Source organism: Ambystoma mexicanum, chromosome 8, assembly GCF_040938575.1.
Source record: "Ambystoma mexicanum isolate Mex_15411 chromosome 8, UKY_AmexF1_1, whole genome shotgun sequence".
NCBI classification, from domain to species: Eukaryota; Metazoa; Chordata; class Amphibia; order Caudata; family Ambystomatidae; genus Ambystoma; species Ambystoma mexicanum.
The window spans coordinates 504,082,957-504,110,293 of record NC_090929.1 but is presented as its reverse complement, the minus strand read 5'-3'; the positions used below and the strand labels follow the sequence as shown (position 1 = coordinate 504,110,293).

Here is a 27,337-nt window from a genome sequence, read left to right as displayed (position 1 = left end):
CTGAAGGTAGAGGCGTGGATGCGGCTGCCAATTTCTCAAGCTGCCCGTATGGCATTGGCGAAAATGGTGATACTTCCTAAACTTCTGTATATATATCATAATGTACTGGTGTGGCCCCCTGCTGGTTATTGGACTTGCGTTAGGAGGATGCTTACGAGACTGGTGTGGGCAGATAAGCAACCTAGGATAGCCTACGATACTCTCACCCGGCTGTATGATATGGGTGGCATGGAATATCCAGACGTATATTTAAACTATCTTGCTGCACAATTGCAGTACATATCTGGGTGGAACCCATCTAGCGCAGAATCCCTGCATACCTTATTAGCTAAGGCTCTTGCCTACCCGGATGCTCTAGTTGGTCTGCAGTGGGGCGAGAGAGACCCTGTCCCGAGGGGTGAAATTCAGCCTGTGGAGATAACATGCATGGCTTGGGGAAGACTGAAGCAATTATTGCAATCCACGCCTCACTTCCTCCCAGAGTTACCAGTGTATAATGTAGTTGGGATCCCGCTTACGCATGAGTGGTCCTCTAGGGACTGGTTCCAAGCACCAGGGATACAAACCCTGGGGGACCTGATACAGGACAGGCACTTTGTACAGTGGGGCAAGCTGAACGCTAAGGGTGATACAGATGCAGTGACGCTACTACACTACTACAGGTTGAGGGGCACTATTAGGGCTAAATGGCCAGAATTTCCACGACCCCCATCTGCTCCGCAGGCCCTACGCTATATAGCTCATCTCGTGTCTGGGGGGGAAATTGTTGTCTACCATCTATAAGCTTGTGAGGAAGGGGAAGGCTGTGCAGGAATTGGCATGTAAGAATGCATGGGAGGCTGTATTGGGGAAAACACTAAGCGGGCAGCAGTGGAAGCCGTCTGCTTGAAGACACAATATATTTCTTTAAATTCTCGATATAGACTGATTCATTATAAATACATTCATCAGGCATACTATTCCCCGCTTGCACTCTGCAAATTCTTTTCGGACCGGTCATCTGCATGTAAAAGGTGTGGTGCAGACCAAGCAGATTTCTTTCATGTCTGCTGGAGTTGTCCCAATATCAGATCCTTCTGGGGAAGGATTGAAGAGGTCATGTCGGAAATATTGCCATCACTGCGAACATACTCACCTGAACTTTGGCTCCTGGCGCTGATTGAGGGGGGTACATGCACTGAAAAAAATTGTTGGGCATGGCCTCTGTGGTGGCCAGATATCAGGTGGCTAGAACATGGGGGAAGGCGACCCCCACTACCTTTTCTAGATGGTCAGAATGCATGGACCTTTGTGAACTACGGGAATCTATGTTTGCTTCAACACTTCTGAGCACCAGTCGTCCGTTCGATTATTGGCCCCCGTACAGACAATATCAAATGGACAGGATGCAGGCTACGCAATCCCCTGGATCGTCCTCTGATTGATACGGGGAAGAGGAACATGTACTCTATTGTCCTGAGAGTATGGCTTGAGCAATAGTTTTCTTTTGTTCGACATGGCCTTGGTTTATGGTCGACAAATGCGTGCAAACTTAATGGTGGGAGTGGACCGTGATGGTAAAGTTGTGAGTCTAATGTTGTGGGGTGGAGGGGTGGGGGAGTACAGGGTTATTTTATTGTTTGAGTGTTGGTTTCTGTTTTAAAATAATAAAGAAAGTTAAAATATATATATATATATATATATATATATATATATATATATAGATATATATATATATATATATATATACTGCAGAGTCCCACAGGGATCCAGCATCTCTCCTCTGCTCCTCAACATCTACATGTACCCACTGATGAAAATCATTTGAACTTGCGTACTAACCGCCTACAATTATGCAGATGACTCAAAGCTGATTGTGAAAACAAACAGAACCCAGGAACAAAATAACAGCCTCAACAACTGCCTCACAGACATCTACAGCTGGATGACAACAAACAACCTTAAACTGAACCTGGCAAAAACAGAAATAATGCTCTCACCCGCAGGATTTGACAGAGGGAACCCACAACTGAACTGGCCGACCGGCATGGGAACACAATCAGAGACTACCAACATAGTAAATAACCTAGGAATACTCAAGGACAATGCACTATCCCTGGAACCGCAAGTCAATGCAATTGCCAAAAAATTCTTCTTCCTCCTACGACTGCTTAGACGATTACTCCCATACCCCTCCTTCCCTCGCAGAACCCTCACAATCATATCCCTGATTGATACTCACAAGAATTGACTACGCAAACAGCCTCTACCTAGGAATGCCGGAACAACTCACCAAGAAACTCCAAAGGGTGCAAAATACTACAGCCATGATCCTATTAAGACTAAAAAGAAGAGACCACATCACTCCAGCACTGAAATGCCTACACTGGTTGCCATGCAAATGGAAGCTGTACATTGTTTAAAACCCAATATAACATATAAATAATGGATTTATTCTCAGGAAAAGGAAAAGAGGCAGTGCTTGGGGTGATGGAGAATGGGAGTGCTGCAGTACATGGTAAAATATAGGTTCAAATGACTAATTAAGGACATAGAGAAAGTAATGAGACTAACCAGACCGGGTTGAACAAAGTCAGCACTTATTTATTTATTTATTCACATTTGTCGAGCGCACAGCAGACCGAAGACATTGTGGCGCTGGTTACAGTGTTGCTTATGCTTAGTTACATACAGTTCATGTCCGTTTAGTTACATTGGACGAAATATACTTTTTTTTTACAGATATGCAGGAGCACCTGACAACGGGGTTAGTTGAATAAGGCAGTTTTGAGTTTTTTTCGGAAGGAGAAGAGAGATGTATCAGCTCTGAGGTCAGTAGGTAGGGAGTTCCAGAGTTTAGGTGCGAGGAAAGGGAAGCCTATTCCTCCTGCTTTAGTTCTGTTGATGCGAGGTACTGCTAGTTGATTCGTGTATTGTGCTCTTCTTGGTCTCGTGGATTGATATCTACCTATCGTGTCAGATAAATAAGAGGGGGCTGTGAGGTTGATGCATTTATGGGTGGTTGTGAGGATTTTGAAGGAGATACGGTCTTTGACTGGGAGCCAGTGAGCTGCTTTTCTGGCTTGTGTGATGTGTTCTCTTTTTGGTATGCTGAGGGCTGCTCTGAGAGCGTTGTTTTGGGTAGTTTGGAGCCTAGATAAGTTTTTTTTGGAGGTGCTGGCTAGGAGCGCCTTACAATAGTCTAGTTTGGCTCCTATAGTTGCTCGGGCGATGGAGAGGCAGTTATCCTTGGTTAGGAATGGTTTTATTGCGTTAATGAGTTTAGTACTCAGTGCTGAGTACTAAACTGGTGAAGCACTGAGTACTAAACTGAGCACTGGGGAAGGTTAGTAAAAGGGAGCTAAGCAGGAAATAGCTTGAGTATGGGAAGAGTGGAGTTAGAATGGCTAAGCAGGTATGCAGCCAAAAGCTGCATTAGGACATGCAGTGGGGTTTGTTACAGAGGGAGTCATAGCAGTTAATGCATTGCTGTGTGGAGTGGGTCATTTTGACAGTGGCCTTTGGAAGAGGTAATATCTGAAGTATGGTGGTGGCTTGGTGCAACATTGAAAAGTCTGAGTTGACAATTGCTACGCTATTTTTATCTGATCATTTGCCATGATATTATTTATTTATTTGGTGTTTTGTATCTTGGCACATGCAAACAAAATGCCTCAGAGCATGAGGGGAGAGAGAATGGAGAATGGGAGGGTAAAAGGGATGGGGAATCTGCAGTGGCTGCTTTGTAAAGATCAGTTGTGTTAAAAACACTGTCATGGACAGTGTATTCTATACGCTGGAGGCATACGTTATTCATTTTGATTATCATATTTTAAAGCAGGCGTTTGCACGAACAGAGACTCTGTGGCTAGCGGGTCCAATCGTTGTAGCTTTGGAGAACTGTGTTGGGCCTGTGAGAAAGCTTTAGAAGAAAATGTAGCATAAAAGAAGTAAAAGAAATCTGTAGTAATGTAATGCTTTTCCGTGTTCTCTTTTGCATAGTGTGCAGAGATTCAGCCGAATGATGGATTTGGGACCCTATTGCCCATGGAAACTATGGACATCGACATTATTTTCAAAGCCCTCAAAGCGAAGGACTACAGCTTTGATCTCATCTGCAAGTCGGCCATCAACAGGTGAGGCTCTCATAATACCAAAGATGCTATTCGGAGTACTTCTTCACTTGCCTGTATACGACTTAAGATGGCTATTAGGGTAAATGTGTGTACTGTGAGTTGTGGGTTTTGTGTTTCTGATAAATATTTTAAATGAAAACAGGGTTCTAAAAAAGATAAGGGATGAAGCTAAGATGGGAAAGGGCAGCCTAAGTGCTTTTCTATCAGCAAAAAACAGAATAATAATAATAATAATTTAGTATTTATATAGCGCTACGAACCCTCAGGTATCTGAGCGCTGCTTATTATTAACACCGGTGTGTGGTGCTCATTTATCGACCACGTAAGGATGAAAGGCTGAGTTTGGCCCTGCCAGGATTCGAACCTGCGTTAGCAGGCTCTGCACAGATGTCAAAGCGAGCGCTCTACTCGCTGTGCTATCAGACCGGCATGGCTCAAAGGTTTTCTATTCAAGGAAACAAGATAATATGATCAACACTTGACCTGTAAAGCAATATAGACTCTGTCATGATCATCCAAAACATACCTGTAGTCATTCCACTGAAAATAATATTTTACTTTATCTCCATGTAAAAACCATTTGTGTTGGCCTGCCTCTCCATCAAAGACAACTGTGGTGGCCTGCGAACGTCCCTCCTTATGTCAGTGCTGCCTGATCAGATCACGAGCTCCCCAGTCCTGCTTCAGTGCACATGCATGGATGTTCACCTGGTGTCATTGTATTCTCGGGGGCACACTTTTATAACACCCCCCAAAAAGCATTCATTCATTCCCCTCCAAACACGCCTATTAATGTAGTTCATCTCACATCGCGGACATCTCTAAAAAGTCCCACTACCTACTGCACCTTCTCAGAGGTGTTCTACATTTTCTTACTCCCCCCTCGCCCCCCGAGGTTCACTGTCTCCAGAGCCCTGGTCCTCTCTAGGCTGGACTACTGCAACAGCCTCTTTCTCAACTTTCCCTCTTCTACCCTCTGTCCTCTTCAACTCATCCAGAACAGAACCGCAAAACTTATCATTGGCCTTAAGCCCAGGGACCGCATCTCTCCGGCACTGAAATCCCTTCACTGGCTCCCTGTGGCTGCAAGGATTAAGTTCAAGACCCTTTGCATTATCAACAAGGCCGTCTGCAGACTGGGTCCACTCTATCTACAACCCTCTCTTCCTAAATACTCTCCTTCCCGAGCCCTCCACTCGTCTTCCTCCAAGTATCTGCGGGTGAGCCGCTCTCCAAGCAGAGACTTGGGGGGAGATCTTATCCATTCCAGGTGCCTCCCTCTGCAACAGCCTCTCTGCCTCTCTCTGTCTTGAGCTGGATCTGCTTAAGTTCCAGAAACTCCTCAAGACTTTCCTCTTCGCCTCCTCCTTCTCCCTCTCCCCTGCTAACCACCTTTTTCTGCTCTGTCGCTCTTTCTCCTCTACTTCTGCTCATTTTCATGTACTGGCTGCCTGGTGTACCTTCAGAGCCTCACAAGTCCCAAGCTTCCTCGCCAGACTCCTGCACTTGCTGCAGCACTACTGCACTTGGGCTACGACCCATGAGAGTGGTATCTCTCTGCACTTAACCCATGTTCTGACGGGACTGGGCGCACTTCGTTCCTATTGCCCCCCAACCCCCACGCACTTCCTGTTCTGTGATCTGAAAGTACCATGCCTAGTAAGATCGTTTGTCTTGTCTTCCTTATGTCTTCCCCTCCCATGCATGGTTGCGATTTGAAACACTTGTGTATAAGCGCATTATAAATGATCAATCACTCTTGTTATTTTGGTTGCCAAGGCTCCTGTGGTAGCTTAGTTATCCTGCAATAAAACTAAGAACAGAACGGTGCAATGATGTTGTCAGGTTCTGAGTTCCAAAGATGTTACTAAACATTGTAGGAAACACTTTAAAAAAAAGTTTTAACAATATATTTGTATTTGAATTGAAAATAACAAGGACAACGTCATATACATCTAGCACAAAAGTCGTTGTATAAGATAACAGTAGCCTCCACCAACCTCTCTTACCACTGTTTCTGGTCACGAGGAAAACCAAACAATTGAGTCTCCCTATCACATTCTCCTGTTGCTATTCTCCACTAATCTACCCTTCCCACACTATGCCCTCCCGCACCACTACACTACTCTCCGAAACAATTTCACATGGGAGGATAGCCTCAGGGGCAACATGCTCGCCTTGGAAGCAAGACGACCTGGAGCGAAACTGCTTCCATCCCCGGGCCCCGTTCACTTCTGCCCCAAACAGCACCTGAAAGGGCTGCAAATCCCTCTATATCTCGTCTACCCATTTAATCCAACCAAGGACCTCCTTGTAATAGGCTTGCACCTTGGGACAGCCCCACCACATGTGCCAGCATGTTCGTTTCCCTGCATCCCCTCCAGCAAGTCAGTGGGGTTAATTCTTATGTACATCTTGGCCAGCTTCTGGGGGATCATACTGCCATCTATTTAACAGACGATAGTTATGCATTTTGTATTGCATGGACAGCGACGTCCTCCAAGCACCTGTAAAGAACTGCTTCCATACATTATCGTATATGCCACCCTCCAAGTCTTTCTTCCACTGACTCATTATTTTTACTTGTACTTATTTGTATCTCTCAAGGTGTTGTATAAGTCAGACATCAGCCCTCTCATTGACACATATATGTCCAGCACGACTTCGAAGTAGTTCATTCCCATCTAGAATCTGACAGAACCCCCTTTAGTTGCAAGTATAGGATGAGTGAAAGGGTTGGGATTCCTAGCATTAGCTGTAACTGATCTAAGGCTATGAACGGTTTCCCTTTCCTTGTCGGCAATACTTTTGACACTTGCTGGAGAGGGATTTTTGTAGCTCCCTTGCCTAGTCCATTGCTGTCGTGAGATCTGCAATTTTGTGAACCGCTGCCTTAACAGGGTGAGATATTTCATCTATAGAAACCAATTTTTTTGTACAGTCTGTGCTGATCAGTTGAGTGGTTTTGGCTTGCATTTTTATCATTAGCAGTATTGTTCAAGAAGGGTACTACTTTTGGTGATGCTGTTAAGTAAAATTACTGCTGGCAATTTTTAGTATTCAGAGAGTCCACCAAGTGACCACCTGAGTGATCACACCGTTTTACCAGACAGAGAGGCTATCCTCCTTCCCAGTGACTGGATTGAATGACTGCATTGAATTTCAACCATTCAAGTAAGGAAATGCATTATTACTCTGGCAGGATGGTACCAGCCAATCGGGAACCTGTGAATGGGGCTGTATTCACGGGAAAAAGCAGTGTTGTGAGCAGTCTGAGTGCTGGTAGGCCAGTGGTCCTTTCACCTCCCTCCTGCTCCCTTGAACTTCTCAACAGGCCCTTGTGTAATTATAAAAAAAGAAATCACTACTTACCTGAGTTCCCAGGAAAGCTGCTTTAAGTCCCATTTCCTTGTTCGTGACATCATCATTAACACAATCAATGGACTTGAGCAGTCCGCACAGCTTCCTTCATTTCGCTCGTAAGTATGCTTTCATTTTTTGTTTACACATTTTTTGTTTACACATGTGCTTTTAGCACCTCTGTGTGTACATGTGGGGTGTTATAATGGCATTATAACCCCAGTGTTCAGCCCAACCTTGGTCGGTAAAACTACCACCACCCGTGTTAAGTACCTTCGCTTAACTCAGACAGCCAGCCATTAAACACCTTGAAACACTTGTGTATAGGCACGTTATAAATGCCGTATCATATCATATATCATTACCAACAGGGCTCAGCCTGCCCCTAGGTGTTATATCGCCTCACAAAATGTTTTTTTTCCTGTAATTAATAAGGGAATTCTCACATTATCTAAAATAGACAATATATCAGTACATTCAATTTTTCAATGAGAAAAGTAGGTAGGTAATTACAATAAAAACATTTGAAACAAGAAAGGCCTGAATTTCACAACTCATTTATGATGTGATGCATCATGATATATAGGAACTGATTCATGATTATTTAAACCACCTGTGTTACTAACATCACATATTTCTTAAATTGTTGGTGGACTGAGTGCATTGACTGTGGTCGATATGGTCATTTGTATGGGATTTCTCTACAGTCTTGGTTTAGTGTCTTCAAAGAAATGCTGATAAGCTTAAAGTTGCTGATAAAAGGCTTTTTTACTTGGTCATTTTTCATGATGTATATGTTTTTATACTGTGTATACTTATTAAAATATGCTTTTTGATACCTGAACTTATGTGGACATACATAAATTGAATGAAGGTTTTCTCATTCACTAAGTAGCTTCTTCACGGCTGTTTTGTTGGGAAGGTGGGTAGCTAGGGGTGAAAGTTCTTCAACTTACATAAATCAGATAGGCCTGACAAATAGGCAGCCTCTCTTGTGGATCCTTCCACCACACCTAATGCCATCTGACACTGCAACTAGCATCCATGTGATTCTTCTGATTCTCGGGTTGTAAAACCTGCCTTTAATGAAGATGCTGAGCTTGTAACTGGGTGTCCTCACGCCCTTGCTAGAGCCTGATGTGCCACACGTGATGCCTTATGGGCTTTTTGGCGCCAACCAATCGACTTTCTATCTGCGCCACTTCTCTTATCATGGATGCGGTTCACAGTGTCTAAATATGGCTGTCACTCAGCTCGGTCTATGGCTCATATATGCTGATGGCACCATGCAAAATAAAATACTGTTGGTTTAGACAGGTGTTGTAGACTCCCCCCATCCAACCCCTGGCCTATGAGTGCGGTAGCCCGGGACTCCCCACAGAGACACTGGCGTGTGGTCCAGGCTCCAGACGTGCACTGATGTGCGTACGTGTTGATGCCCCATTTATTGACGCAGTGGAGTTACGTCACTCCATTGCGTCGCTATTAAAGGGGTACCACCATACTCCTCCTTTTTCATAACAACAATTAACAGAACGGAGTACACCCACACAATTCGCACCCCTCCATTTAAATACATAAACACACATGGTATAACAAATGAACTGTTAGACACATCACCTTCTTTATTCGTCCAGCACATAGTCCTTCAAACGGAAGGGCATGCTTCTTAGCTCTCAGTGAGGGTATTTCCTGGTTCCCCCCAGCTTGACCTTCCATCCGCTGCCGCCCATAGATCGACAGGCGCTTGAGGGATCCATTCATCCTCGGCTCACCCGACCTCTTTTCCATTTCCAGTTATCAGGGTGGGGCCGGCCTGACTACTCCCTCGTACCTTTCTAAAGAAGCTTGAGTTCCTGGTTACTGTTACCTTCGATCGGGCGCAGTGACCATGGACCCCTTCACTCCCATCACGTCCATGGGCTGTGGCTCGGCTCATAGGTCAGCAAAAGTTTTCCTTCAGAGTATCGATTCCTCACCAACACCTCATCTCCAGGTGACAGATAATGAGGCTGCAAATCCCACTGGATGTTCTCATTTTCATTCCCGGATCTCCTCTCTTCCACCACTCCCTCAACAGCAATCTCAGCGGGCTGTCTCATCCCTAGGTCCGGCAACAACCCTGAGGGCTTCTCCTGAACAGTGCCTCTGCAGGGGCGACTCCAGTTGAGCAGTGGGAAGTCGCTCTGTATTCCCTCAAGAACTGGTATAGCGCCCTTTTCAGGCATTGGCCCTCAGCACCTGTCATCGCATTTTGCCTGACACACAGCCTTGAACAACTGCTGGTGGATCATTCTCTCTTCATTGCCCCACACACACGTGGATGCCAGCTGCTGCAGCCTGCCATGGAAAGTATCAAGAGCTTCATCTTCCTTTTGTTTAGCTGTGCACATCACAAACCTTTCATAGTCCAAATTGACCAACAGCATGAAATATTCTCTCAAAACGTTTTTTTCGCTGCCATATAAGAGTCACCAACTGGCCGTAATGTTTTACATATTTTGTGTACAGCAGGACCTGCAGCGTAGACCAAAGTCGACACCCTCACCTTATCATTCACCTCAACCATGGCTTTGAAGTACATCTCCAGGCACTATATCCATAGATTCCATCTTGGGCCTAGACTGGATGGTGCACCATTCACATCAAACTCCGGCATCAGAACCAAAGAACCATGCTGTCTGGGTCTCTGCACACCTGCCAGGGCTGCAGCCGCTGACACATTTCCCTGGCCTCCAGCCATATTTCCCTGGCCTCCAGCCCTAACTCTGCTGCCACTAGCAGACCATCTTCCTGTAGAGCGCACAAGTACACTCCAAACAATCGAGGGCCGCAACGCAACAGCACGTGCCCTTTCTAGTGCAGGCATACTGCTGTGGATCCACAGCCAGAACAGAAGAAAATAAATCACTACACCACTCTTCACAGACTTCACCAGGGTCAGATACATGTTCCCCGGACAATGGGCGACCAACGGAGGCCAACACACTGTCCTCTCCTCCCCTCAGATGTGAGAGAGAGTAAAGAAAGCAAAAAAGAAGAAGAAAAGAAAGAAAACAAAATCGTATTTTCTCTTTTTTTTAAATGTCAATTCGCGCCGCACATGCACTCCAAAGATTCACCATAGAGTCGTACGTGCACTCCCCAGGGGAGCCACAACCTCTAGATGGCGGGCAGTCCAGGGTATGCCTCGTGTCAGAATATGCAATGGCACTGCAGCCGATGCGTGTCTCCCGACGTCGCTATGGATGCCTGCAATCATCAGGTATCACTGCTGCCAGCCCAAACACATAGGTCCTTATCAGTGACCTCCTCACTGCCATTGTTCTAGGCCCCTGCCCTCAGCCTATGAGTGTGGTAGTCCTGGACCTCCCACTGAAGATACAGATACACTGGCGTCCAGTCCGCCGCGATATGCACATGCACTGATGTGTACATGCAGTGACCATCCATTTATTGATGTGGCAGAGATACGTCACTCTGTTGCGTCGCTTTTAAAGTGGCACCACCATAGGTGGCAGGCCTGGTTTGCACTTTTGAGGCAGTGATCTTCCATTCTATGGCTGATCAAAGCAGAGTTTTCGTGGCAGGATGCAGACCTTGTGAAAGGTCTTTGCTTCAGTGGTCGGGGAGTAGTAAAATACCCAGAAGGGTGATACGTTGGACAATTTGTCCGCAGCAGCTGCCGGGGAGAGTCAGGATTGCCATGGAAATGGAAGGTGGGTCTCCGCTCGGACCCTCTCTTCCAATTCCATGGCAATAACCTGGAAGTTAGGTGGATGGTGTGGCCCAGGCGGAGGTGCCCATTTTGGTTAAGAAGATGAGGGTGGGAGGTGGTTTGACTGGCTGCATTTGGGGGTGGGATGCAGGGGAATAGAGAAAACAGCAGCACTGGGTGCAGCGACCACTCAAACTGCCCCGAACCCGGTCTTGCATCAGTAGATTCAGGCTGGGTTTAGAGCAAGCTGTTTGATTAGCCCTCTTTGCAGGTGTGGCAATCAACGATGTAAAACTAAGAAATTAATTCAATTGGAGAAAGAAGCGATAGTCCAGTGGATTTCAGACATTTACAATTCCTTGAACTGGGACATTCACAATCTCCTTCACAGCCCCTCTTGTGCTGTTCAAATCATTTTAAATAAATCAAATCCCACATGTCATTCTACCAAGGTTTGCTGGATCGATTAATCAAAGGAACGTGAGGGCTGGGCCTCAAGTTAACATCTAGACTGTCTTCCATCTAATGCCGTGGATGGGAGACATTGCATTGTGGCTTTCCTGACAGATGGACAGGTGAGGCCCTGGTGTGAGCTTGCAGCTGGCAGGAACCCACAACCTGTATATATGAAATGTAAGGAACGCACACCTTTGTTTAAGAGTGGATAATTAAGGGTGGAATAGACTCTTAATGATGTTTCACAGGTGCAGAGGAGATAAATATGACTCTGGCACTAGAAGTCAACAATACAAAAACACTCCCGTCCACTGCACACTTCATACACTGACAACAAGGTCAGTCAACAGTTAATATGCTTATTTATTTATTTATTTATTGGACATTTGTATGGCGCCTATACACAAGTGTTTCTAGGCGCCACAAGATAAGTTAGGGGGCAAAATGGGAAAGAAGTAGAACAACAAAACGGTTATATTGGCCTTGTGATAATCCTACCGTGCAAATGCAAGACAGATTGGTAAGTGCAGGGGGGTAGAGGGAGAAGTACAGGAGTGTTGTGTCCAAAGGGAGGTTGAGTAGGCAAGTGCTGCGGGTGCCAAGGCGGCAAGTGCCAGGGCAAGGAGAGGGGGGAGGGAGGATGAGTGCAGTGGACAGGGCGGACCAGGTTAGGTCTAGTCTGGGGAAGGGAGCCTGAGGGCAAGTGTTGGCAAGGGATGCAGGGGTGACTGGAAGGAGGGGTGGTCTGGCCCCTGTATGACTCCGAAGGGACCAGGCCTCCGTTGCAGAGGGAGCATTAGCAAAGGAGAGGGAGAGGGAAGGAAGAGGAGAAAAGGAAGGTCTTGAGAAGTTAATGGGACTTAAGGAGATACGGCTCAAGTCTGAGGGGGGGCAGGAAGGCCGTTCCAGAATGAGGAACAGGCCGGGGAAAGGGATCTACCTCCCACTCTCTGCTTGGAGAAACATTTGATCTGCAGAGAGTTGGATCGCAAGAACTGAAGAACTCTTGCAGGGAGGTATTTAGGGAGGGGAAAGCCGAATGTAGAGAGGTCCCAGTTCTCAGACTGCCTTGTGGATGATTGAAAGGGTCTTGAATTTGATCCTTGTGGCCACTGGGAGCCAATGGAGAGATTTTAGGGCTGGAGAGATGAGGTCCCTGGGCTTGAGGCCAAGGGAAGTCTTGCAGTCCTATTCTGGATTAGTTGAAGGGGACGAAGGGAAGAAAGGGGCAGATTGAGGATGAGGATGTTGCAGTAGTTCAGCCCAGAGAGAACCAGGGCTCTGGAGACATTGAGCTTCTGGGGGGAGGTGAGGAAAGATAGAATGCCCCTGAGGAGGTGGAGCTGGAAGTTGGGCTTCTTGGCAAGGTCTGTGATGTGTGGAGAGAAAGAGAGAGAGGTGTCAAAGATGATCCCAAGGTGTTTTGCCTCACAAGTGCATGATGGCAGGGGACCCAAGGAGGTGGGCCAGAGAGTAGGGGGGAAACAAGGAGCAGGCGTTCCAATGGGAAGGAGCTCCATATTACTGGCATTAAGGCAGAGATCATTGGCAGAGCACCATGCCTGAATAGCAGTCAGGCATTCAGGTATGAGGGAGGAAGTAGAGGATGGCAGCTTGAAGGAGAGCTGTGTGTAGTCTGCATAACACTGGAAATGAGAGGAGAAGGTGGCGATCAAGTGGGCCAGGTAGGTAGATGTAGAAGAGCCGTGGTGATAGGATAGAGCCCTGAGGGACACCACAGGTAGAGAGTGAGGTGGAGGAGAGAAAAGGACCCATTTGCACTTGGGAGGGTCTGTTTGAAAGGAATGAGGTCAGCCATGCCAGTGCCTGTCCGTGATGCCTAGGGTATCATGGAGACGGTTTATGAGAATGGAGTGGTTGACTGTGTCAAAAGCAGAAAAAAGATTGAGGAGAATCAGAACAGAGGGAATATTTGAGTCCAGGTTAGAGAGCAGGTCTTCACGGGTGTTCAGGCCACGGTTTCCGTGCCTCTAGATGCCCTGAAACTGGACAGGTGGTCATGGAGGCAGACAGCCATTTCGGTGTGGAGAGTCAGTTGATGGATGACAGCTTCTCCATTAGTTTTCCCAAAAAAGGGGTGATAGCGATATTTAGCCGGGCAAGAAGGAAGGATCAGCAGACAGCTTTTTTACGAGAGGGTGCACAGGAGAGTGCGTAAGGGGTGTGGGAAGGAGCCAGTGGCAAAGGAGTGATTGCAGAGGTTAGCCAAGGCTGGGGCGAGAGATGCAATGTTGTCCTTGATGGTTCTGCAGGAGCTGGGGAGACCCTGTTTAGAGGAAACTTTCATAGAGCAGACAACTCTAGAGATCTCATCTGGTGCAATGGGAGAGAAGGAGGAGAGTATGGATGGGTAAGGTGGGCCCATGGAGGCAAGAGAAGGGATGGTGGGGGTGGGAGCAGTTGACAGAGAAGACAAAATGTCCAGAGGTTTGGAGGAGAAGTGGGCGGCCAGTGCTGTGCAGAGAGGGCCTGGGAGGGAGGAGGAGTGGAGATGACTGCAGTAGGATTGGCAAGTTCCTTGCAGATTTTAAAGAGCTCAGCAGTGTTATTGGTGGCGTCAGAGATGCAGGATTGGACATGAGTCCACTTCTTGGGGTAGATGGTGAGACGATATTGCCTGTGGAGTAGGTGGGAGGCCTGTTCGTCAAAGGAGGAGCTAGATGCCTGCCACTTGTGCTCTGCAGCTTGCACATGCATTTCAAAGCTGCCAAGTCGGAATCATACCAACAGTTGCATTTGGAGGCAGGCTACATGTGGATCCTCATGACAGGGGCATCGATGTCCAGGGTGTTAGAGATAGAGAGATGGAGGTTAGCTAGAACAGAGTCAGAAGGAGAGTCCAATCAAGGGGGCAGAGGAGGGATGAAGGAAGAGGCAAATGCAGCGACTGACATGCGCTTCATTGGTGCATTGAGGGAGAAGGAAGCTGGCATTGCAGGCGGAGGCATCATCAGGGGACCAAGGAGGTGAAGGTGGGAAGAAAGGAGAGAGTGGTCAGTGTTACGCTTACCTTGTCTCTGCGGGGGCGTTGGGGCATGGTTGGGCCAGTGACCACAGCAGGATTGTCTCCGGGTTGCGCACCTTCGTGAATACAAGAGGAATGTTGAGTGCTGATGGCTGCGACCTGCGCCCCTTTCCGTCCCTCTGCCAGGACTGTACTCCGTTAACTGCGCTGTCCTGGTTGGCTCACCTTTTAGTAGAGTCTGTGGGCACTCGGTCCTGCTACTTCTGGCAGGGGCGCTTGATTCCAGAGGACCGAGTTGCTTCGCTGATCCTTTGAGGGTAGAAGTCCAACCCTGATGTGACTACCTGGGTCTTTTGGTAAGTAGTGCTCTGAATCATATTTATCTTCTTTTGCATGTTGGTTTTCAGCCTTTCTTGCTTGGATTTAGTTGGGTTATGGTAAGTAATGTTCTTATTCTTTGTCTGTCTTCTTTGCATGTTAATTTCCAGCTTTTCCTTGCTTGGTGTCAGGATTCCATGGTACATTTCTAGAGTTTCAAGGGTTCATAACCTTAAAAGACATACCATTACAATTCCAAGGTAAATTAAATAGACTTACACATTTACATTACTTAATTAAGAATTCATCATTAGCATCAGAAAACCTTTTGAATGTAGGTTACTTAGAGGTGTGATGCTTGTGTTATGTTTGGATTGACAATTGAACTAGTATAAATATTCCTTAATGTACATTCAGGAATCACTTGACTCCCCAAAGCAAGATGGAGAGTTTTTTCTGCAGCACTGATTGGTTTAAATAGTTATGAGGTCATTTGGAATGTTGCTCCGAGTTTCCAACTGCCTTTCATTTTAGTATCCTTTGAGACAGGTCGCAGTTTAGTTAGCTCTAGCAAAGAATATATTTAAGTATATTTAATTCTAGTTTTTCAAGAAGATTTTAGAATATCCAATTACTACTAATTCTAAGCTGAAGTGAAGTTTATCCAAGAAGCTGAAGAAGTCGTACAGATGAAGCAAGCTAAGTTTTATTAATTCTACAAAAGTCTAATGTCAAGGATTTTCAGTTCGAATTACTTTGAAAAAGACTGTGTGGAAATCAAATGCTAATATATATTGTTTTTTGTGGAAAATAAGATTCAGTGTTACTATTTTGAACTTTTATTGTTACGCTTCCATTCTGCTTTTGAAAGTGTATTTCCCTGAACAACTGCGCGTTTAATATTTACTAACCAGGCGCGTGTAACTCTTCGTGTTTTACTCGCATGTTTGTTTTTTCTCGCTCGCAGTTCTTTCGGGAGCGTTATTTTTCGGTTCGAGTATTACGCCACGCGCGGCTCTGAGGTTAGAAGAAGGAACCTTACGAACGTGCGTGTCTAAGCGTCGTGACGTCGTTTCAGGAAGTGCTCGTTTGCAGGACTATAATATTGAGCACGATAAGCGTTGACATTTTTTAGTTCTGAAGGCATTGTTTCTAAGGACAATTGAGTAGAGAAGCGTCGTGTCGGCTGACATTAGTTTTTCAGGAAGTAAACGGCTAGTGGAACTCTTTACAGCAATGCCGATCTTTTAAGGAGGTTACATTTTTGACATCGTAATTTATTGCAAGTTCATAAAGACTCTAATTCAAGTAACAGACTTTCCATATGCAATAAATATGAGAATAAGTATTTTAAGAAGTTCATTTATGAAAAATATTATCACAGTAGAAGAAGAAGGAAACATTGAGTTCTGATTTCCAGACTTCAGCTCAGCTACTAACTGAATAAGCCTATCAGCACTAAAGCATAGGCTACAGGTACTACAAGGAGAGTGATAACATTTTAGTAAACTTAGCTAGAGTGGATTGATTATTAATATATACATATATATTTGTCTCCTAGATCTCACAGACACTGAGGTGTATTTCCAGCTCCAGAGAACTACAGTGCCAGCCAGTGAAGATCTGTCTTTTGTTATTTTCTCTTCTATTCCCCTTTCCCCTTGGGTTTGCCAGCTTGGTAGTTTTATCAGTTGAAGGACTGTTGGGCAGGCAGACTTAGGGGGTCTGGTGGGCCCAGCATCACTCCTGCAGGAAGATTCAAGTTTGGACCTGACACTTGGCACTGTATTATTCGTCTTTCGCTATGTTTCGCTTGCTCGGTTCCCTAACAAGTGTCTGTTCTATTGTCCGTACCTTTAGTAATTCTGTTCTTGCTTTCTCCCCGTGTAGGTGATGAAAGCGGGTTCCTGGAGCTGCGAGGACGGATGCGGTGTCCGCAGCGATGGAGAAGTGGATCCGCAATTGCAGGTAACAGATGAGTTGTATTATGGCGCTGAGCATGTGCTTTTAACTGCTGCACACTCCCAGTTGCTGCGATGCGCTAACCTTGTTGTCTTCTTCTTTCATTGCAGCGACCGGACTCACTGAAGAAGAAGGCCGGGAAGAGATGATGGAACGGAGCATCGGATGCAGGGTGAGTATTTTATTGCAGCTTCAAACGTCGGTAAGCGCCACGTTGCTTGAAAGCAAGTTAACGCAAAGCACTGGTTCCAAGGATGGAGCGGCTTATATAGCTGAGCTCCTTAGCCACGCCCTTTAGCTTGCTCAGCCTGCCACGCCCGGCCTCGCCTTAGTCCCTGGCACGTGAAACTAGCCCAAGAAGGCCACATCCAGTACCTTTCAAATAGAGGCCTGGAAAATAAGGGCCCAATGATGTTACTGCAACCCAACATTAATTCCCCACATGAGCTTGGTGCCAGAGGCTCCAAGACAAAGTCCAGCCGGGCCCCCTGTGTCTGTGTGTCCTGCAGGGACACAAATAAGTAATTCCTTGGTATGGTCCCATGGCACCCATCATCCAGGGTATCTGTGCATAGGCCCTAGGGTGTGTGGTCGTAACAGCCAGACCAGGAAAGCTGGATAGTAAGAGGGTTGGAGATGGGATGTATTTTGAGATGAGTGCATCCAAGGTGTGTCTGGCAGAATGGGTTGGGCCACAGGGTAGGATGGTAAGGGAAAAAGAGTTGCAGAGATCGCGAAAGAGTACAGTAGCCACATCCTGAGAGTTGAGATGGATGTTAAAGTCCCCAAGGAAGATACATTTGGGGCCAGAGGCAAGAAGAGAGGAGGACAGGTCACCCATTCTGAGAGGAAGAGGGTGGTTGGTCTGGGGTTGCCTGTACCTGGTAGAAAGTGTAAGAGAGAAGGTCAGCGAGATAGATAGCCTGCAGATTAGGCTTTCAAAGATTGAGTATGTTTGAGTGGGGATGATGGAGGTGGAGGCAGGACCCACTCAGGGAAGATCAGAGCCACTCCATCACCAGGCCGGGAGGGCCTCTGATTGGACCGGATTGTGTAGCCCTCAGGGAGAAGAGTGTCAAAAGCAGTGACGGAACTCGCCTTGAACGTCGTCTCGGTGAGAGCCTGGACGTCAAGATCAAGGTCTTCAAGGAGAAGACAGATGTCTGAGGAGTGTTTGATAGCAGCAGAGGAGAGGTGAGGGTGGCTAAGTGAAGCTGGTTGCCCCCTCTAAATGATTTGCGGGGGTGCAGGGGTGGAGTGCCACCACTGGGGGAGACAGGGAATGAGCAGTGGCAAGAGAGGGGGGGAAGTTAAAGAGAGATGGAAGACGCCGGTCAAGGAGGAGGAGGTTGGGCTAGGAGCTCATGGCCACTATAGTGACAATGTGATAGACATTAATGGTGGATTTGGAAGATGTGAAGTGAGCCACGAGCACTTCCCATCTGGTGTCACCAGTAATGGGTGAGGAAGAGAAAGGGGAAGAGGACAGAAACCATATGGGGAGTCCATAAGAATGTCAGTGAAAGTCTGTCTGGAGGAAGCATTGATGTGGGTGTCTGCAATGGGCAGACCAGGGTTGGACCCCAGTAGTGCCTTTTAAAATGTCTTCCTTCCAGACTTTGTGAGAGAGGGGGGATAGGTGATGGAGAAGCAATTAAAATAGGTAGGAGAGATGGAGAGCACCATGGGGGCATACACAAAAAAGGGGGTAAGAATCGGAGGATAGCAGGGAAGAGGGTTAGAAGCACTAGGCACCAGTGGAATCTCACCAGGCGGCCAAGGAGCCAAAATCAATGAGCACACTAGAAATGCTCAGATTTAAGGATCATTAACAAATTGGAAAGCACACATAAATTCGAATTTGCCAGAAGGCACTAAAAATCAGCACAAAATGTAGGATGCACAGTTGGAAAGCCCACCTAAATTCGAATTTGCCAGAAAGCACTAAAAAGCAGTATAAAATGGAGGATGCAAAGTTAGAAAACACACCTGAGAATTAACTTTGAGTTTTAGATTACTTTTTTTCCCCCGAAGCATTGCATACACCGTCCGATAGCACAGAGAGTAGAACGGTCGCTTTGACATCTGTGCAGAGCCTGCTGATGCAGGTTCGAATGCCGGCAGGACCAAACTCAGCCTGTCATCCTTCCGAGGTCGATAAATGAGCACCACACACCGAAACATCATCCAAAGAAACTGGCCAATGTTGCAAATGGACCCACAGACACAACCACTCTTCCAACATCTTCCGATTTTTCTTCTGACAACAAGAGTGTGTAAGACTATTGGCTTTTAACATACACCTGTTATTGTTTGCGGTTTCGATTGACCCCAGTGTAAATAACCCAATGATCTTATTCAGGCTTTGACCGTGCAGAATGTGAACTGATTTGGCACCGGGAGCTTTCATTTTTTTTTTTTTAAATTTGTTTATTTATAAATCCACACACAGGAGAAATTATACAAGAGCATTACATGTAGCATCTCAGGTCATGTAACCCAGAGTCCCCATCTCCCACCCCTTGCATTCCCCGGCAAGCATAGTTCTCAGGCCTTAGTCAGACTGACTTGGCGGCAATGGTGGGTCCTCCATAGCGTGAAGGGCCCTTGCGATCAGGCGTGGTTTGTGGGTCAGGGCCGGATAGTTCCGGTCATAGTCTCGCACTGGCTCCCAGATATCCCTAAATCGATGAAGCAGTCCCGCCCTGGCTGCTGTGACTTTCTCGGGTATTAAAATATCCCAACGTTTGACCCAACAAAGGGCCATCAAGGGCCTGTCTGCAGACTTCCAGGTGCGGGCCACTGTGAACTTAGCCGCTAACAAGAACTGGGATACCAGGGCTGCTCTTCTCCCCGACGCGGGTATGAGCCTGACAGTGGAATACCTAAAGGACCTGTTCGGGCATGAGCGGAATGGTCATCTGAGTGACGTCTTTTATGGTAGCTAAGCAGAGAGACCAAAACTCTTGCACCCGGGGGCAGGTCCACCACATGTGAAAGTAGGATCCTGGGAGGCCACAAAGTCGCCAACAGTGAGGGTCTAGTGCTGGTTGGAAGTGATGAAGGCGTAGAGGGGGGTAATACCAGCGCAGGAGTAGTTTATGGGCACACTCCCGGTTGGTAATACAGCGGGAAGTCATCCGCGTTCTTGTCCAAATGTCTACCCATGTATGATCCTCAATGGCGTGTCTGAGGTCCGTTTCCCATTGGGACATATAGGAAGGCCTGGACTGGAGGGGGTCCTCCTGCAGCAGCCTATACCGGGCCGATATCTTCCCCTGGGCCGGTAGGTCGCTCACCGTCAGTTCCAGTGAGGTAAGGGGTCTTGTGGCCGCCGCTCGGGTCTGTGGGTGGGAACACCAATGTCTGAGCTGAGCGTAGGAGTACCTATCCGTTTCCGCTAACTGAAAAGTCATCTTGCAGCGTTCAAAGGCTAGTGGGGGAGTCCCTTTCAAAAAGTTGCCCTAAAGTGGCGAGGCCCCCTGTGACCCAGTTTCTAAAGTTTTGGGGACGGGCCCCGGGGGAGAAAGCTGGGTTGAGGAAGATTGGGGAGAGCGCACTCAAGTCTCCTGGGATGCCCCGGTGTCTGCGAGTCCACTCCCAGTCCCTAATTGTTTGTTTTGTAGCTTAAGAGTGCCCGGCCAGCTGCGGCGTAAGGCTGTGGGTAAGAACGGGAGGAAGCGAAGGGGGAGAGAAAGGCAGGATTGTTCGATCTCCACCCATTTCGGTCGACCTGTAGCAAGCCCCTATGCCTGGAGGTGGGCCAGCTGTGCCGCCATATGGTATTTACGGAGGTCGGGAACACCCAGGCCTCCCAATCTCATGCTGGCCATCATTGTTCTCCGCGGGATGCACGCTTTCTTCCCCTTCCAGATAAAGTCCACCATCTTCCTTTGGAGCCGCTGCAAAGGGGGAAGCGAAATGGTGATCGGGAGGGTGGCACAGGCATGGAGGAAGCAAGGAAGCAAGTTCATTTTGCACGCCGTGATCCAGCCTAGGAGGGAGATCTCTTGGGGTTGCCAGCGGGTCAGATCCTTTTCTAGTTCCTCGAAGAGTGACGGGAAGTTAGCCCGGTAAACATCTGTTGGGCGTGCGGGGATCTGAACCCCCAAATAGGGGATCGATTTGATGCTCCATTGGAATGGACCTCTCTTCACCAGGGCCTCCCGTTCAGCTGGCGTCATGCCCACTCCCAGCGCCGCCGACTTTTGAAAGTTAATCGCGAATCCCGAGACCATCCCAAAGTTGTGGATTTCGGTTAAGGCCTCACTCATGGATCTCTCAATGTTTGTAATGGTAAGCAGAACGTCATCCGCGTAGAGGGCCACTTTATGTTGCGCAGAGCCGGTGCTCAGGCCACTGATTCGGGGGTTTTTCCGGACTCGTTGAGCCAGCGGCTTCATGGCCAAAGCGAAGAGCAGAGGGGATAGAGGACATCCCTGCCTCGTTCCGCACGTGAGGGAGATTGGGTCCGACAAGCGGCCGTTGACTCTCAGCCTCGTCCTGGGGGACTGGTAGTTCGCAAGGATCATCTTCTGAAAGGTCGGACTGAAGCCAAAGGCCCCCAGAGTGAGGCACAGATAAGATCAGTCCACCTTGTCGAACGCTTTGGTTGCGTCCAGTGCCAATAAAGCTAGCTGTTGGGAATCCCGAGTGGCGATTTCAATGAGGTCCAGGGCCCTGCGGATGTTGTCTTTCGTTGACCTGTGGTTTATGAAGCCTGTTTGATCCGGGTCTATAAAATTAGGGAGGATAGGTGCCAGACGGTTGGCCAAGATTTTAGAACATATGTTGGCATCCAGATTCAGCAACACAACGGGTCTATACGAGCTAATATCATGAGGATCTTTCCCAGGCTTGAGGATAAGGACTGTAATAGATTCTTGCATCGTCGGGGTGACCGTACCAGTGGCCATGAATGAGTTGAAGAGGCGGGCCAGGGGGGCCACTAATTGGGACCGGAAGATTTTGTTAAAGCGGGTGGAAAATCCATCCGGGCCCGGGGCTCTAGATTTTAAGCTCTTAATGGCCGCCTCCACCTCCTCAATTGTAATCAGGGCTTCCAGGTCTTCCCTGGCCAGCGGGGTCAGGTGTGGTAGGGCCGCCTCTTGAATGTATGAGTGCTGCTTGATCGGATCCCTCGGGGCCGCCGTCATTATTTCCAGGTGGTGGGCGGTTGCCAAGCGTGCTTTCTCATGGTCAGCGTAGTGGATCACCCCCTGCGGATCACGGAGGCCTAAAATAGTATTCCTGCTCTTCGCCTTTGCCAGTTTGTTAACCAGGAGCTTGTTGGCCTTATTGTTGTGGGCATAGTACCATTGCTTAGACTTGGTTAGCAGGTTTGCCGTAGCCTCAGTGTAGTGGGCTTCTAGCCGTTTCCTGGCCATTTGCAGGATCCTGTAAGATTTGGGGGCCCAGCCCTTCCTTTTATGTGTAGCCTCAGCCTCGCGGACTGCAGCTTCCAAAGCGGCGCGCGACGCCCTCTTTCTTTTGTGCAATGCGGCACCCTGGGCAATCAGCTCGCCTCTGAAGACCGCCTTCATGGCGTCCCAGGTGTTGGCCGGGGAAGTGTCCTCGTCACGGTTTTCAACGAAAAAGTTCTTAATGGAGTTGGCGATTTGAGTCCCTCACTGCCATGTCTCCCAGGATAGGGTCATAGAGGCACCACCGGCGGCGTGGAGGGGGGTCCGGGTCATGAGACCGCAGGGTCAGAGTAACTGGGGCATGGTCCTTTCGAACCATGCCCCAGTTACTCTGACCCTGCGGTCTCATGACCCGGACCCCCCTCCACGCCGCCGGTGGTGCCTCTATGACCCTATCCTGGGAGACATGGCAGTGAGGGACTCAAATCGCCAACTCCATTAAGAACTTTTTCGTTGAAAACCGTGGCCAATTATCACATCATCAGTGAAAGACAGGATCTGTGGGGAGGTCAAGATCAGGTCAATTCTGGAAAAGGTACGATGCACATATGAATAGAAGGTAAAGTCACGTTCGTCCGGTGACAGAACCCTCCAAGAGTCCACAATGTTCAATGTGCGAAACAGGTGGAGCAAGCCGGCGGCCAACTTCAAATCTCTAGAAGACGGGGGGTGAGATCTGTCCTTGAGAGGGTCCAGAGCCCCATTAAAGTCTCCTCCCATGACGACATGCCCCTCGATGAATGGGAGGAGAGAGTCCTCCAGGTCCTGGTAGAAGCTCTCCTGATACTCATTCGGGGCGTACACCGAGATGAGGGTGTAGAGCTGACCATGGATGGAGCATTTCACTGCAATGAAGCAACCCTCCTGGCACCTTAGTGAGTCAAGGATCTGAGGCCTCAGGTCTTTTGCGAATAAAATAGCGGTGCCATCCTTCTTAGTGCCATTAGAGGCAAGGAATTGTAGCGGAAAGAGTCTGCTTCGCAGGCGTGGAAAGTCCGCCGGAATCAGGAGCGTCTCAAAAAAGCGATCAAAGACCCGTCGTCTTGTAGCCTCTGTAGGATCGATTTCCTCTTCGGGGGGGAGTTCAGGCCCCTAACGTTCAAGGAGGTGAACTTGAGTTTCAGGTGAGGGGGTTGATCCGGGCGATCCTCTTGCTGAGGGGAGGGAAGGGGGTCGTAGGGGAGTTAGGTCAGCCATGGACGTGAGAGCATGATTGAGTTGGAGTCTCCTGTGGTCGAGGGTTTTTAACTGGTCTAACTGGTCTCCAACGGGAGAAAAGCACATTCAAAAACGACCTCCAACGGGAGGACCAAAGTGCCGCAAGGGGGGTCGATTTAGAACTATCGACATGGCCCCTAGGCGCCAGGGCTGTCATTCGACAGCACCAACATGTTTGAAAGTCTCTCCAAGGGTAAAGTGATGACATCCGCCTTGGAGGGGGTTATGAGCCGCGTCGGATCTGCAGCAAAATGTGAGGCTTAAGGTCGTTCCAGAGTCATGGCTCCAGTGCAGGCGTTAAGGCATTTCATTTAGGTTTGCGATTTCTCTGCACTCTGGACCATGGGGTCCGTTTCAGCTTTGGTGAGATTGCGTCTGAGGCCGGGCTTGATCGGCCCGGAGCGGGGAGGTCTGCGGTCTCCGGGGAGTCCGGACGGAGGATTGACGCCGCATCTTCGAGGTGGCTGATGGTGCGCTGAGTGCCCTTGTACGAAAACTGTAGAGCCGTAGGAAAGAGCCATCGATAACGGATCTGCTGATCCCGAAGAAAGAGCGACAAAGGCCGGAGCATCCTGCGCTTTTGAAGAGTCAGCGGGGAGAGGTCTTCGAAGATCTGTATCGGGATTCCCTGGAATGAGAGCTCGTCCTTAGAACGGCCAATCGCTGCTATGGCCTCCTTAGTGGTGTAGAAGTGGACCCTAGTAATCACGTCCGGGGGGGGGTCCGTATCAACCCCTCGGCGAGGGCGCAGCCTGTGGGTCCGATCCAGCAGAAGCTGAGTCTCATCCAAGTCAGGCAGGAGGGACTGGAAGAAGGTGCTAACGTATTCCGGGAGCTCCCGATCGTAGATTGAGGCGGGCACCCCGCGAAGGTGTAAGTTGTTGCGGCGGGAGCGGTTCTCCAAGTCCGCCTGTTTATGTTCGAAGATTTGGGTTCTTGCCACCAGCGATTGGACGGTGCGTTGAATTTCCGTTAATGAAGCGGAGTGGTCTGTGGTCAGGTCCTTGACCTCGCCAACCCTCTGTTCGATGCCGGCGACTCTTTGCTTGGTCTGCTCCAGTTTGGCAGTGAGTTCCGACATGCAGGCTCTGAATTCCGATTTGATATCGCTCATGAAAGCTTGAAGATCCTCCTTAGTTGCGAGCGTTCCTCCGCCATCGGACGTCTTCTGGGGGGTAAATTTGGGGGGTTCCGCTTTCCCACCCTTCCCCGAGGCCTGCAGCATAGCAGAGATGTCAGCTGATTTAGGAGGCTTCAGTGCTTTGGCCATAGCTCTGCGGGGAGGGGACTTCACCCGAGGGTGACTCCCGTGTTCACGTTTTGCAAGGGGCTGAAGAGGGCGGCCAAATTGATGTGCAGGGTGGGTAGAGCCCGGGGATCCCAGGCGGTGGAGCGGACAGGTTAAGAATCCAGCTTCTCACTAAGCAGAACAGTTCATCAAAGTTCGGCAGTCCAGCGAGCTGGGCGGCCACCTAGGAAGATGGCGGCGGAGGCCGGCACCTCCGGCCGGTGGCAAGAAGACGTGGGCAGGGGCGCCCCAGGAAGTCGCAGGGGGGGACACACTCCGTATGGGGTTAGAGTAGGTGGAGCTCGAGGGCCCTCCTGGCGGGGATAGTAGGCGCCCGTAGGGGGTGTTGCGGTAGGCCTCAGGGCAGCCCAGGGGTGGGGGGGCAGAGAGCAGGTAGCAGAGATTTACCCCTTAGCTGAGGGGCCAGAAGTCACAAAGTCGTCCAAGGGCGGTATGTGTGGCTCCACGCAAATCGGGGCCACTCTGTAGCTGGGGGGCCTCCAGGGTGAAAGCTGGCAGGGCCACCTCAGGGGTCGGGGGGGTGCTGGGGCAGGGCTGAGGGGCAGCCCACCTCACCTGAGTGGTGTGCGTGGTCGTCCTCCGAGCCGGGGCCACGCTGCAACAGGAAGGCCTTCGATGGTAGCCGGAGGAGGCAGGGCCCTACCCCCGAGAGCAGCAGGCCGAAGATGGGCAGGGGCGCCCCAGGAATCGGCGAGGGTGCTGAGGTAGAGCTGAGGGGCCACCAATCTCAGCCGGGCGACGTGTGTGGCTCTCACTCGAGCCGGGACCACGGGGGGGCCTCCGGTTCGAGGCCGGGGGAGGCAGCAGGCAGAAAATGGGCAGGGGCGCCCCAGGAATCGAGGGGGGGGTCCACAGAGAGAGTAGGGATCCCAGCGAGTAGGCGGTGTCGGGAGCCCGCCGAGTCGGGTGTTCACAGGGGCACCGGCAGCAGGCCTTGCAGCGTCGAGGATCAGGCACAGGGGGGGGGACGCTCCGGAGCAGGGTGTCGGGCGGGACAAGCCTCATGCGCGGGCCCCCCGCCACCAGGCGCGTCTCAGGGGCAGATGATGACAGCCAGCTGCCAGCCTGGAGCGGGTCGCGAAGATGCGGCGGCCATTTTGGGCCGTGTTACGGGAGCGGACCTTCAAGCTCCCCGTCGCGTTTTTGCCGTCAGCGAAGGCGTTATGCCCCCAAAACGCTGCTATCCATAGCCCAGGACCACAGCAGCTGAAAGCTCCCCATCACGACCAACGAACTCAGCTGGACACAGGCAAAATTAACACTGAACCGCGGATCCGAGCGGAGGCCATCAGAGGAGCTGCCTCATCGCTGGCGCTCCAGGCCACACCCCGGGAGCTTTCAATTTTAATTTATGGTACAACTTAGTTACATAATTGGCTTGATGTCTGATGATGGAATGTGACTTGCACTTAGTTTTATAAATCAACTAAGAATGTGAACGGCCCTTGTGCCGGGAGTACATTTGACTCCCATTTGAGGTTTGAATAGGAAATATTGATTACTGCGATGCCTGTAATTTAATGGGCATTGGGCAGTGGAGGTTGATGAAATTGAATAAAATCTAAATAGTAGTTGATAACTAGAATGACAGTGTAGGGTAGGGTGCGGGCGGATGCCTTAGCATTGACCACCTGATGATGTCTGTTATTCATTTGAAATTTAGCGGGAGGCAGGGGCACGCAGCAGTTTTTACTGCCGTGTTGCTCCTCCCCCAGCTTTTCTCTCAATGAATGAATAATGTTGGCCCAAACGCTAAATATATTATAATTTACTATCAGGCAATCCTACTAGACCAGTTCTAGCAGACCGAATTGTTGCACAATACTATATGGACATATTTTCGACTCACTTGTTTGGACCTGGTTTGGGATCCGCTTGCACTACATGGTGCTGAGGGCATTACGCATGCCCGTGCGCTTCCCTAGCAACAGTCGCCGTGGCGCAGTTGAGAATTAGAATGAGTCTAGTAGGGTAGGATGCGGGCAGATGCCTCAGCATTGTCCCCCTTATGAAGTCTGTCAATCATTTGAAATTTAGCGGGAGGCAGGGGCACTAAGCAGTTTTTTACTGCCGTGTTGCCCCTCACCCCGCTTCTCACTCAACGAATGAATAATGTTGGCCCAAACGCCTAATTTAATATACTTTACCATTAGGCAATTCTACTAGACTAGTTCTAGCAGACCAAATTCCCGCACAATACCATTTGGACATTTTATTGACTCATTTGTTTGGACCCGGGTTGGGATCCGCCTACACTACATTGTGCTGAGGGCTTTGCGCATGCCCGTGCGCGTCCCTAGCAACAGTCGCCATGGTGCACACGTGCAGCACAGCGATTTCACTCAATAAATGTTCCATCAGTTTGGCCGCTATATACAGCCGCTTCACGGACCAACAAGACTGTTAGAGTGCATAATTTACTAGTGCCACAGTAAAATACTAAATAGATACATTATCACTCAGCCGACTATG

The 27,337-nt window shown here is 49.0% G+C and overlaps 1 protein-coding gene across 3 annotated transcripts in view; it reads left to right on the top strand.

The window, feature by feature from the left end:
• The window catches only part of CFAP74 (cilia and flagella associated protein 74), a 2,332,202-nt gene that overhangs the window by 1,586,057 nt on the left and 718,808 nt on the right, over window positions 1-27,337 (top strand). For all 3 annotated transcript variants that reach the window (XM_069610170.1, XM_069610172.1, XM_069610171.1), the window contains exon 26: window positions 3,982-4,115. In XM_069610170.1, coding sequence (XP_069466271.1) covers window positions 3,982-4,115 — 134 coding nt within the window. The remainder of the gene's footprint in view (window positions 1-3,981; window positions 4,116-27,337) is intronic.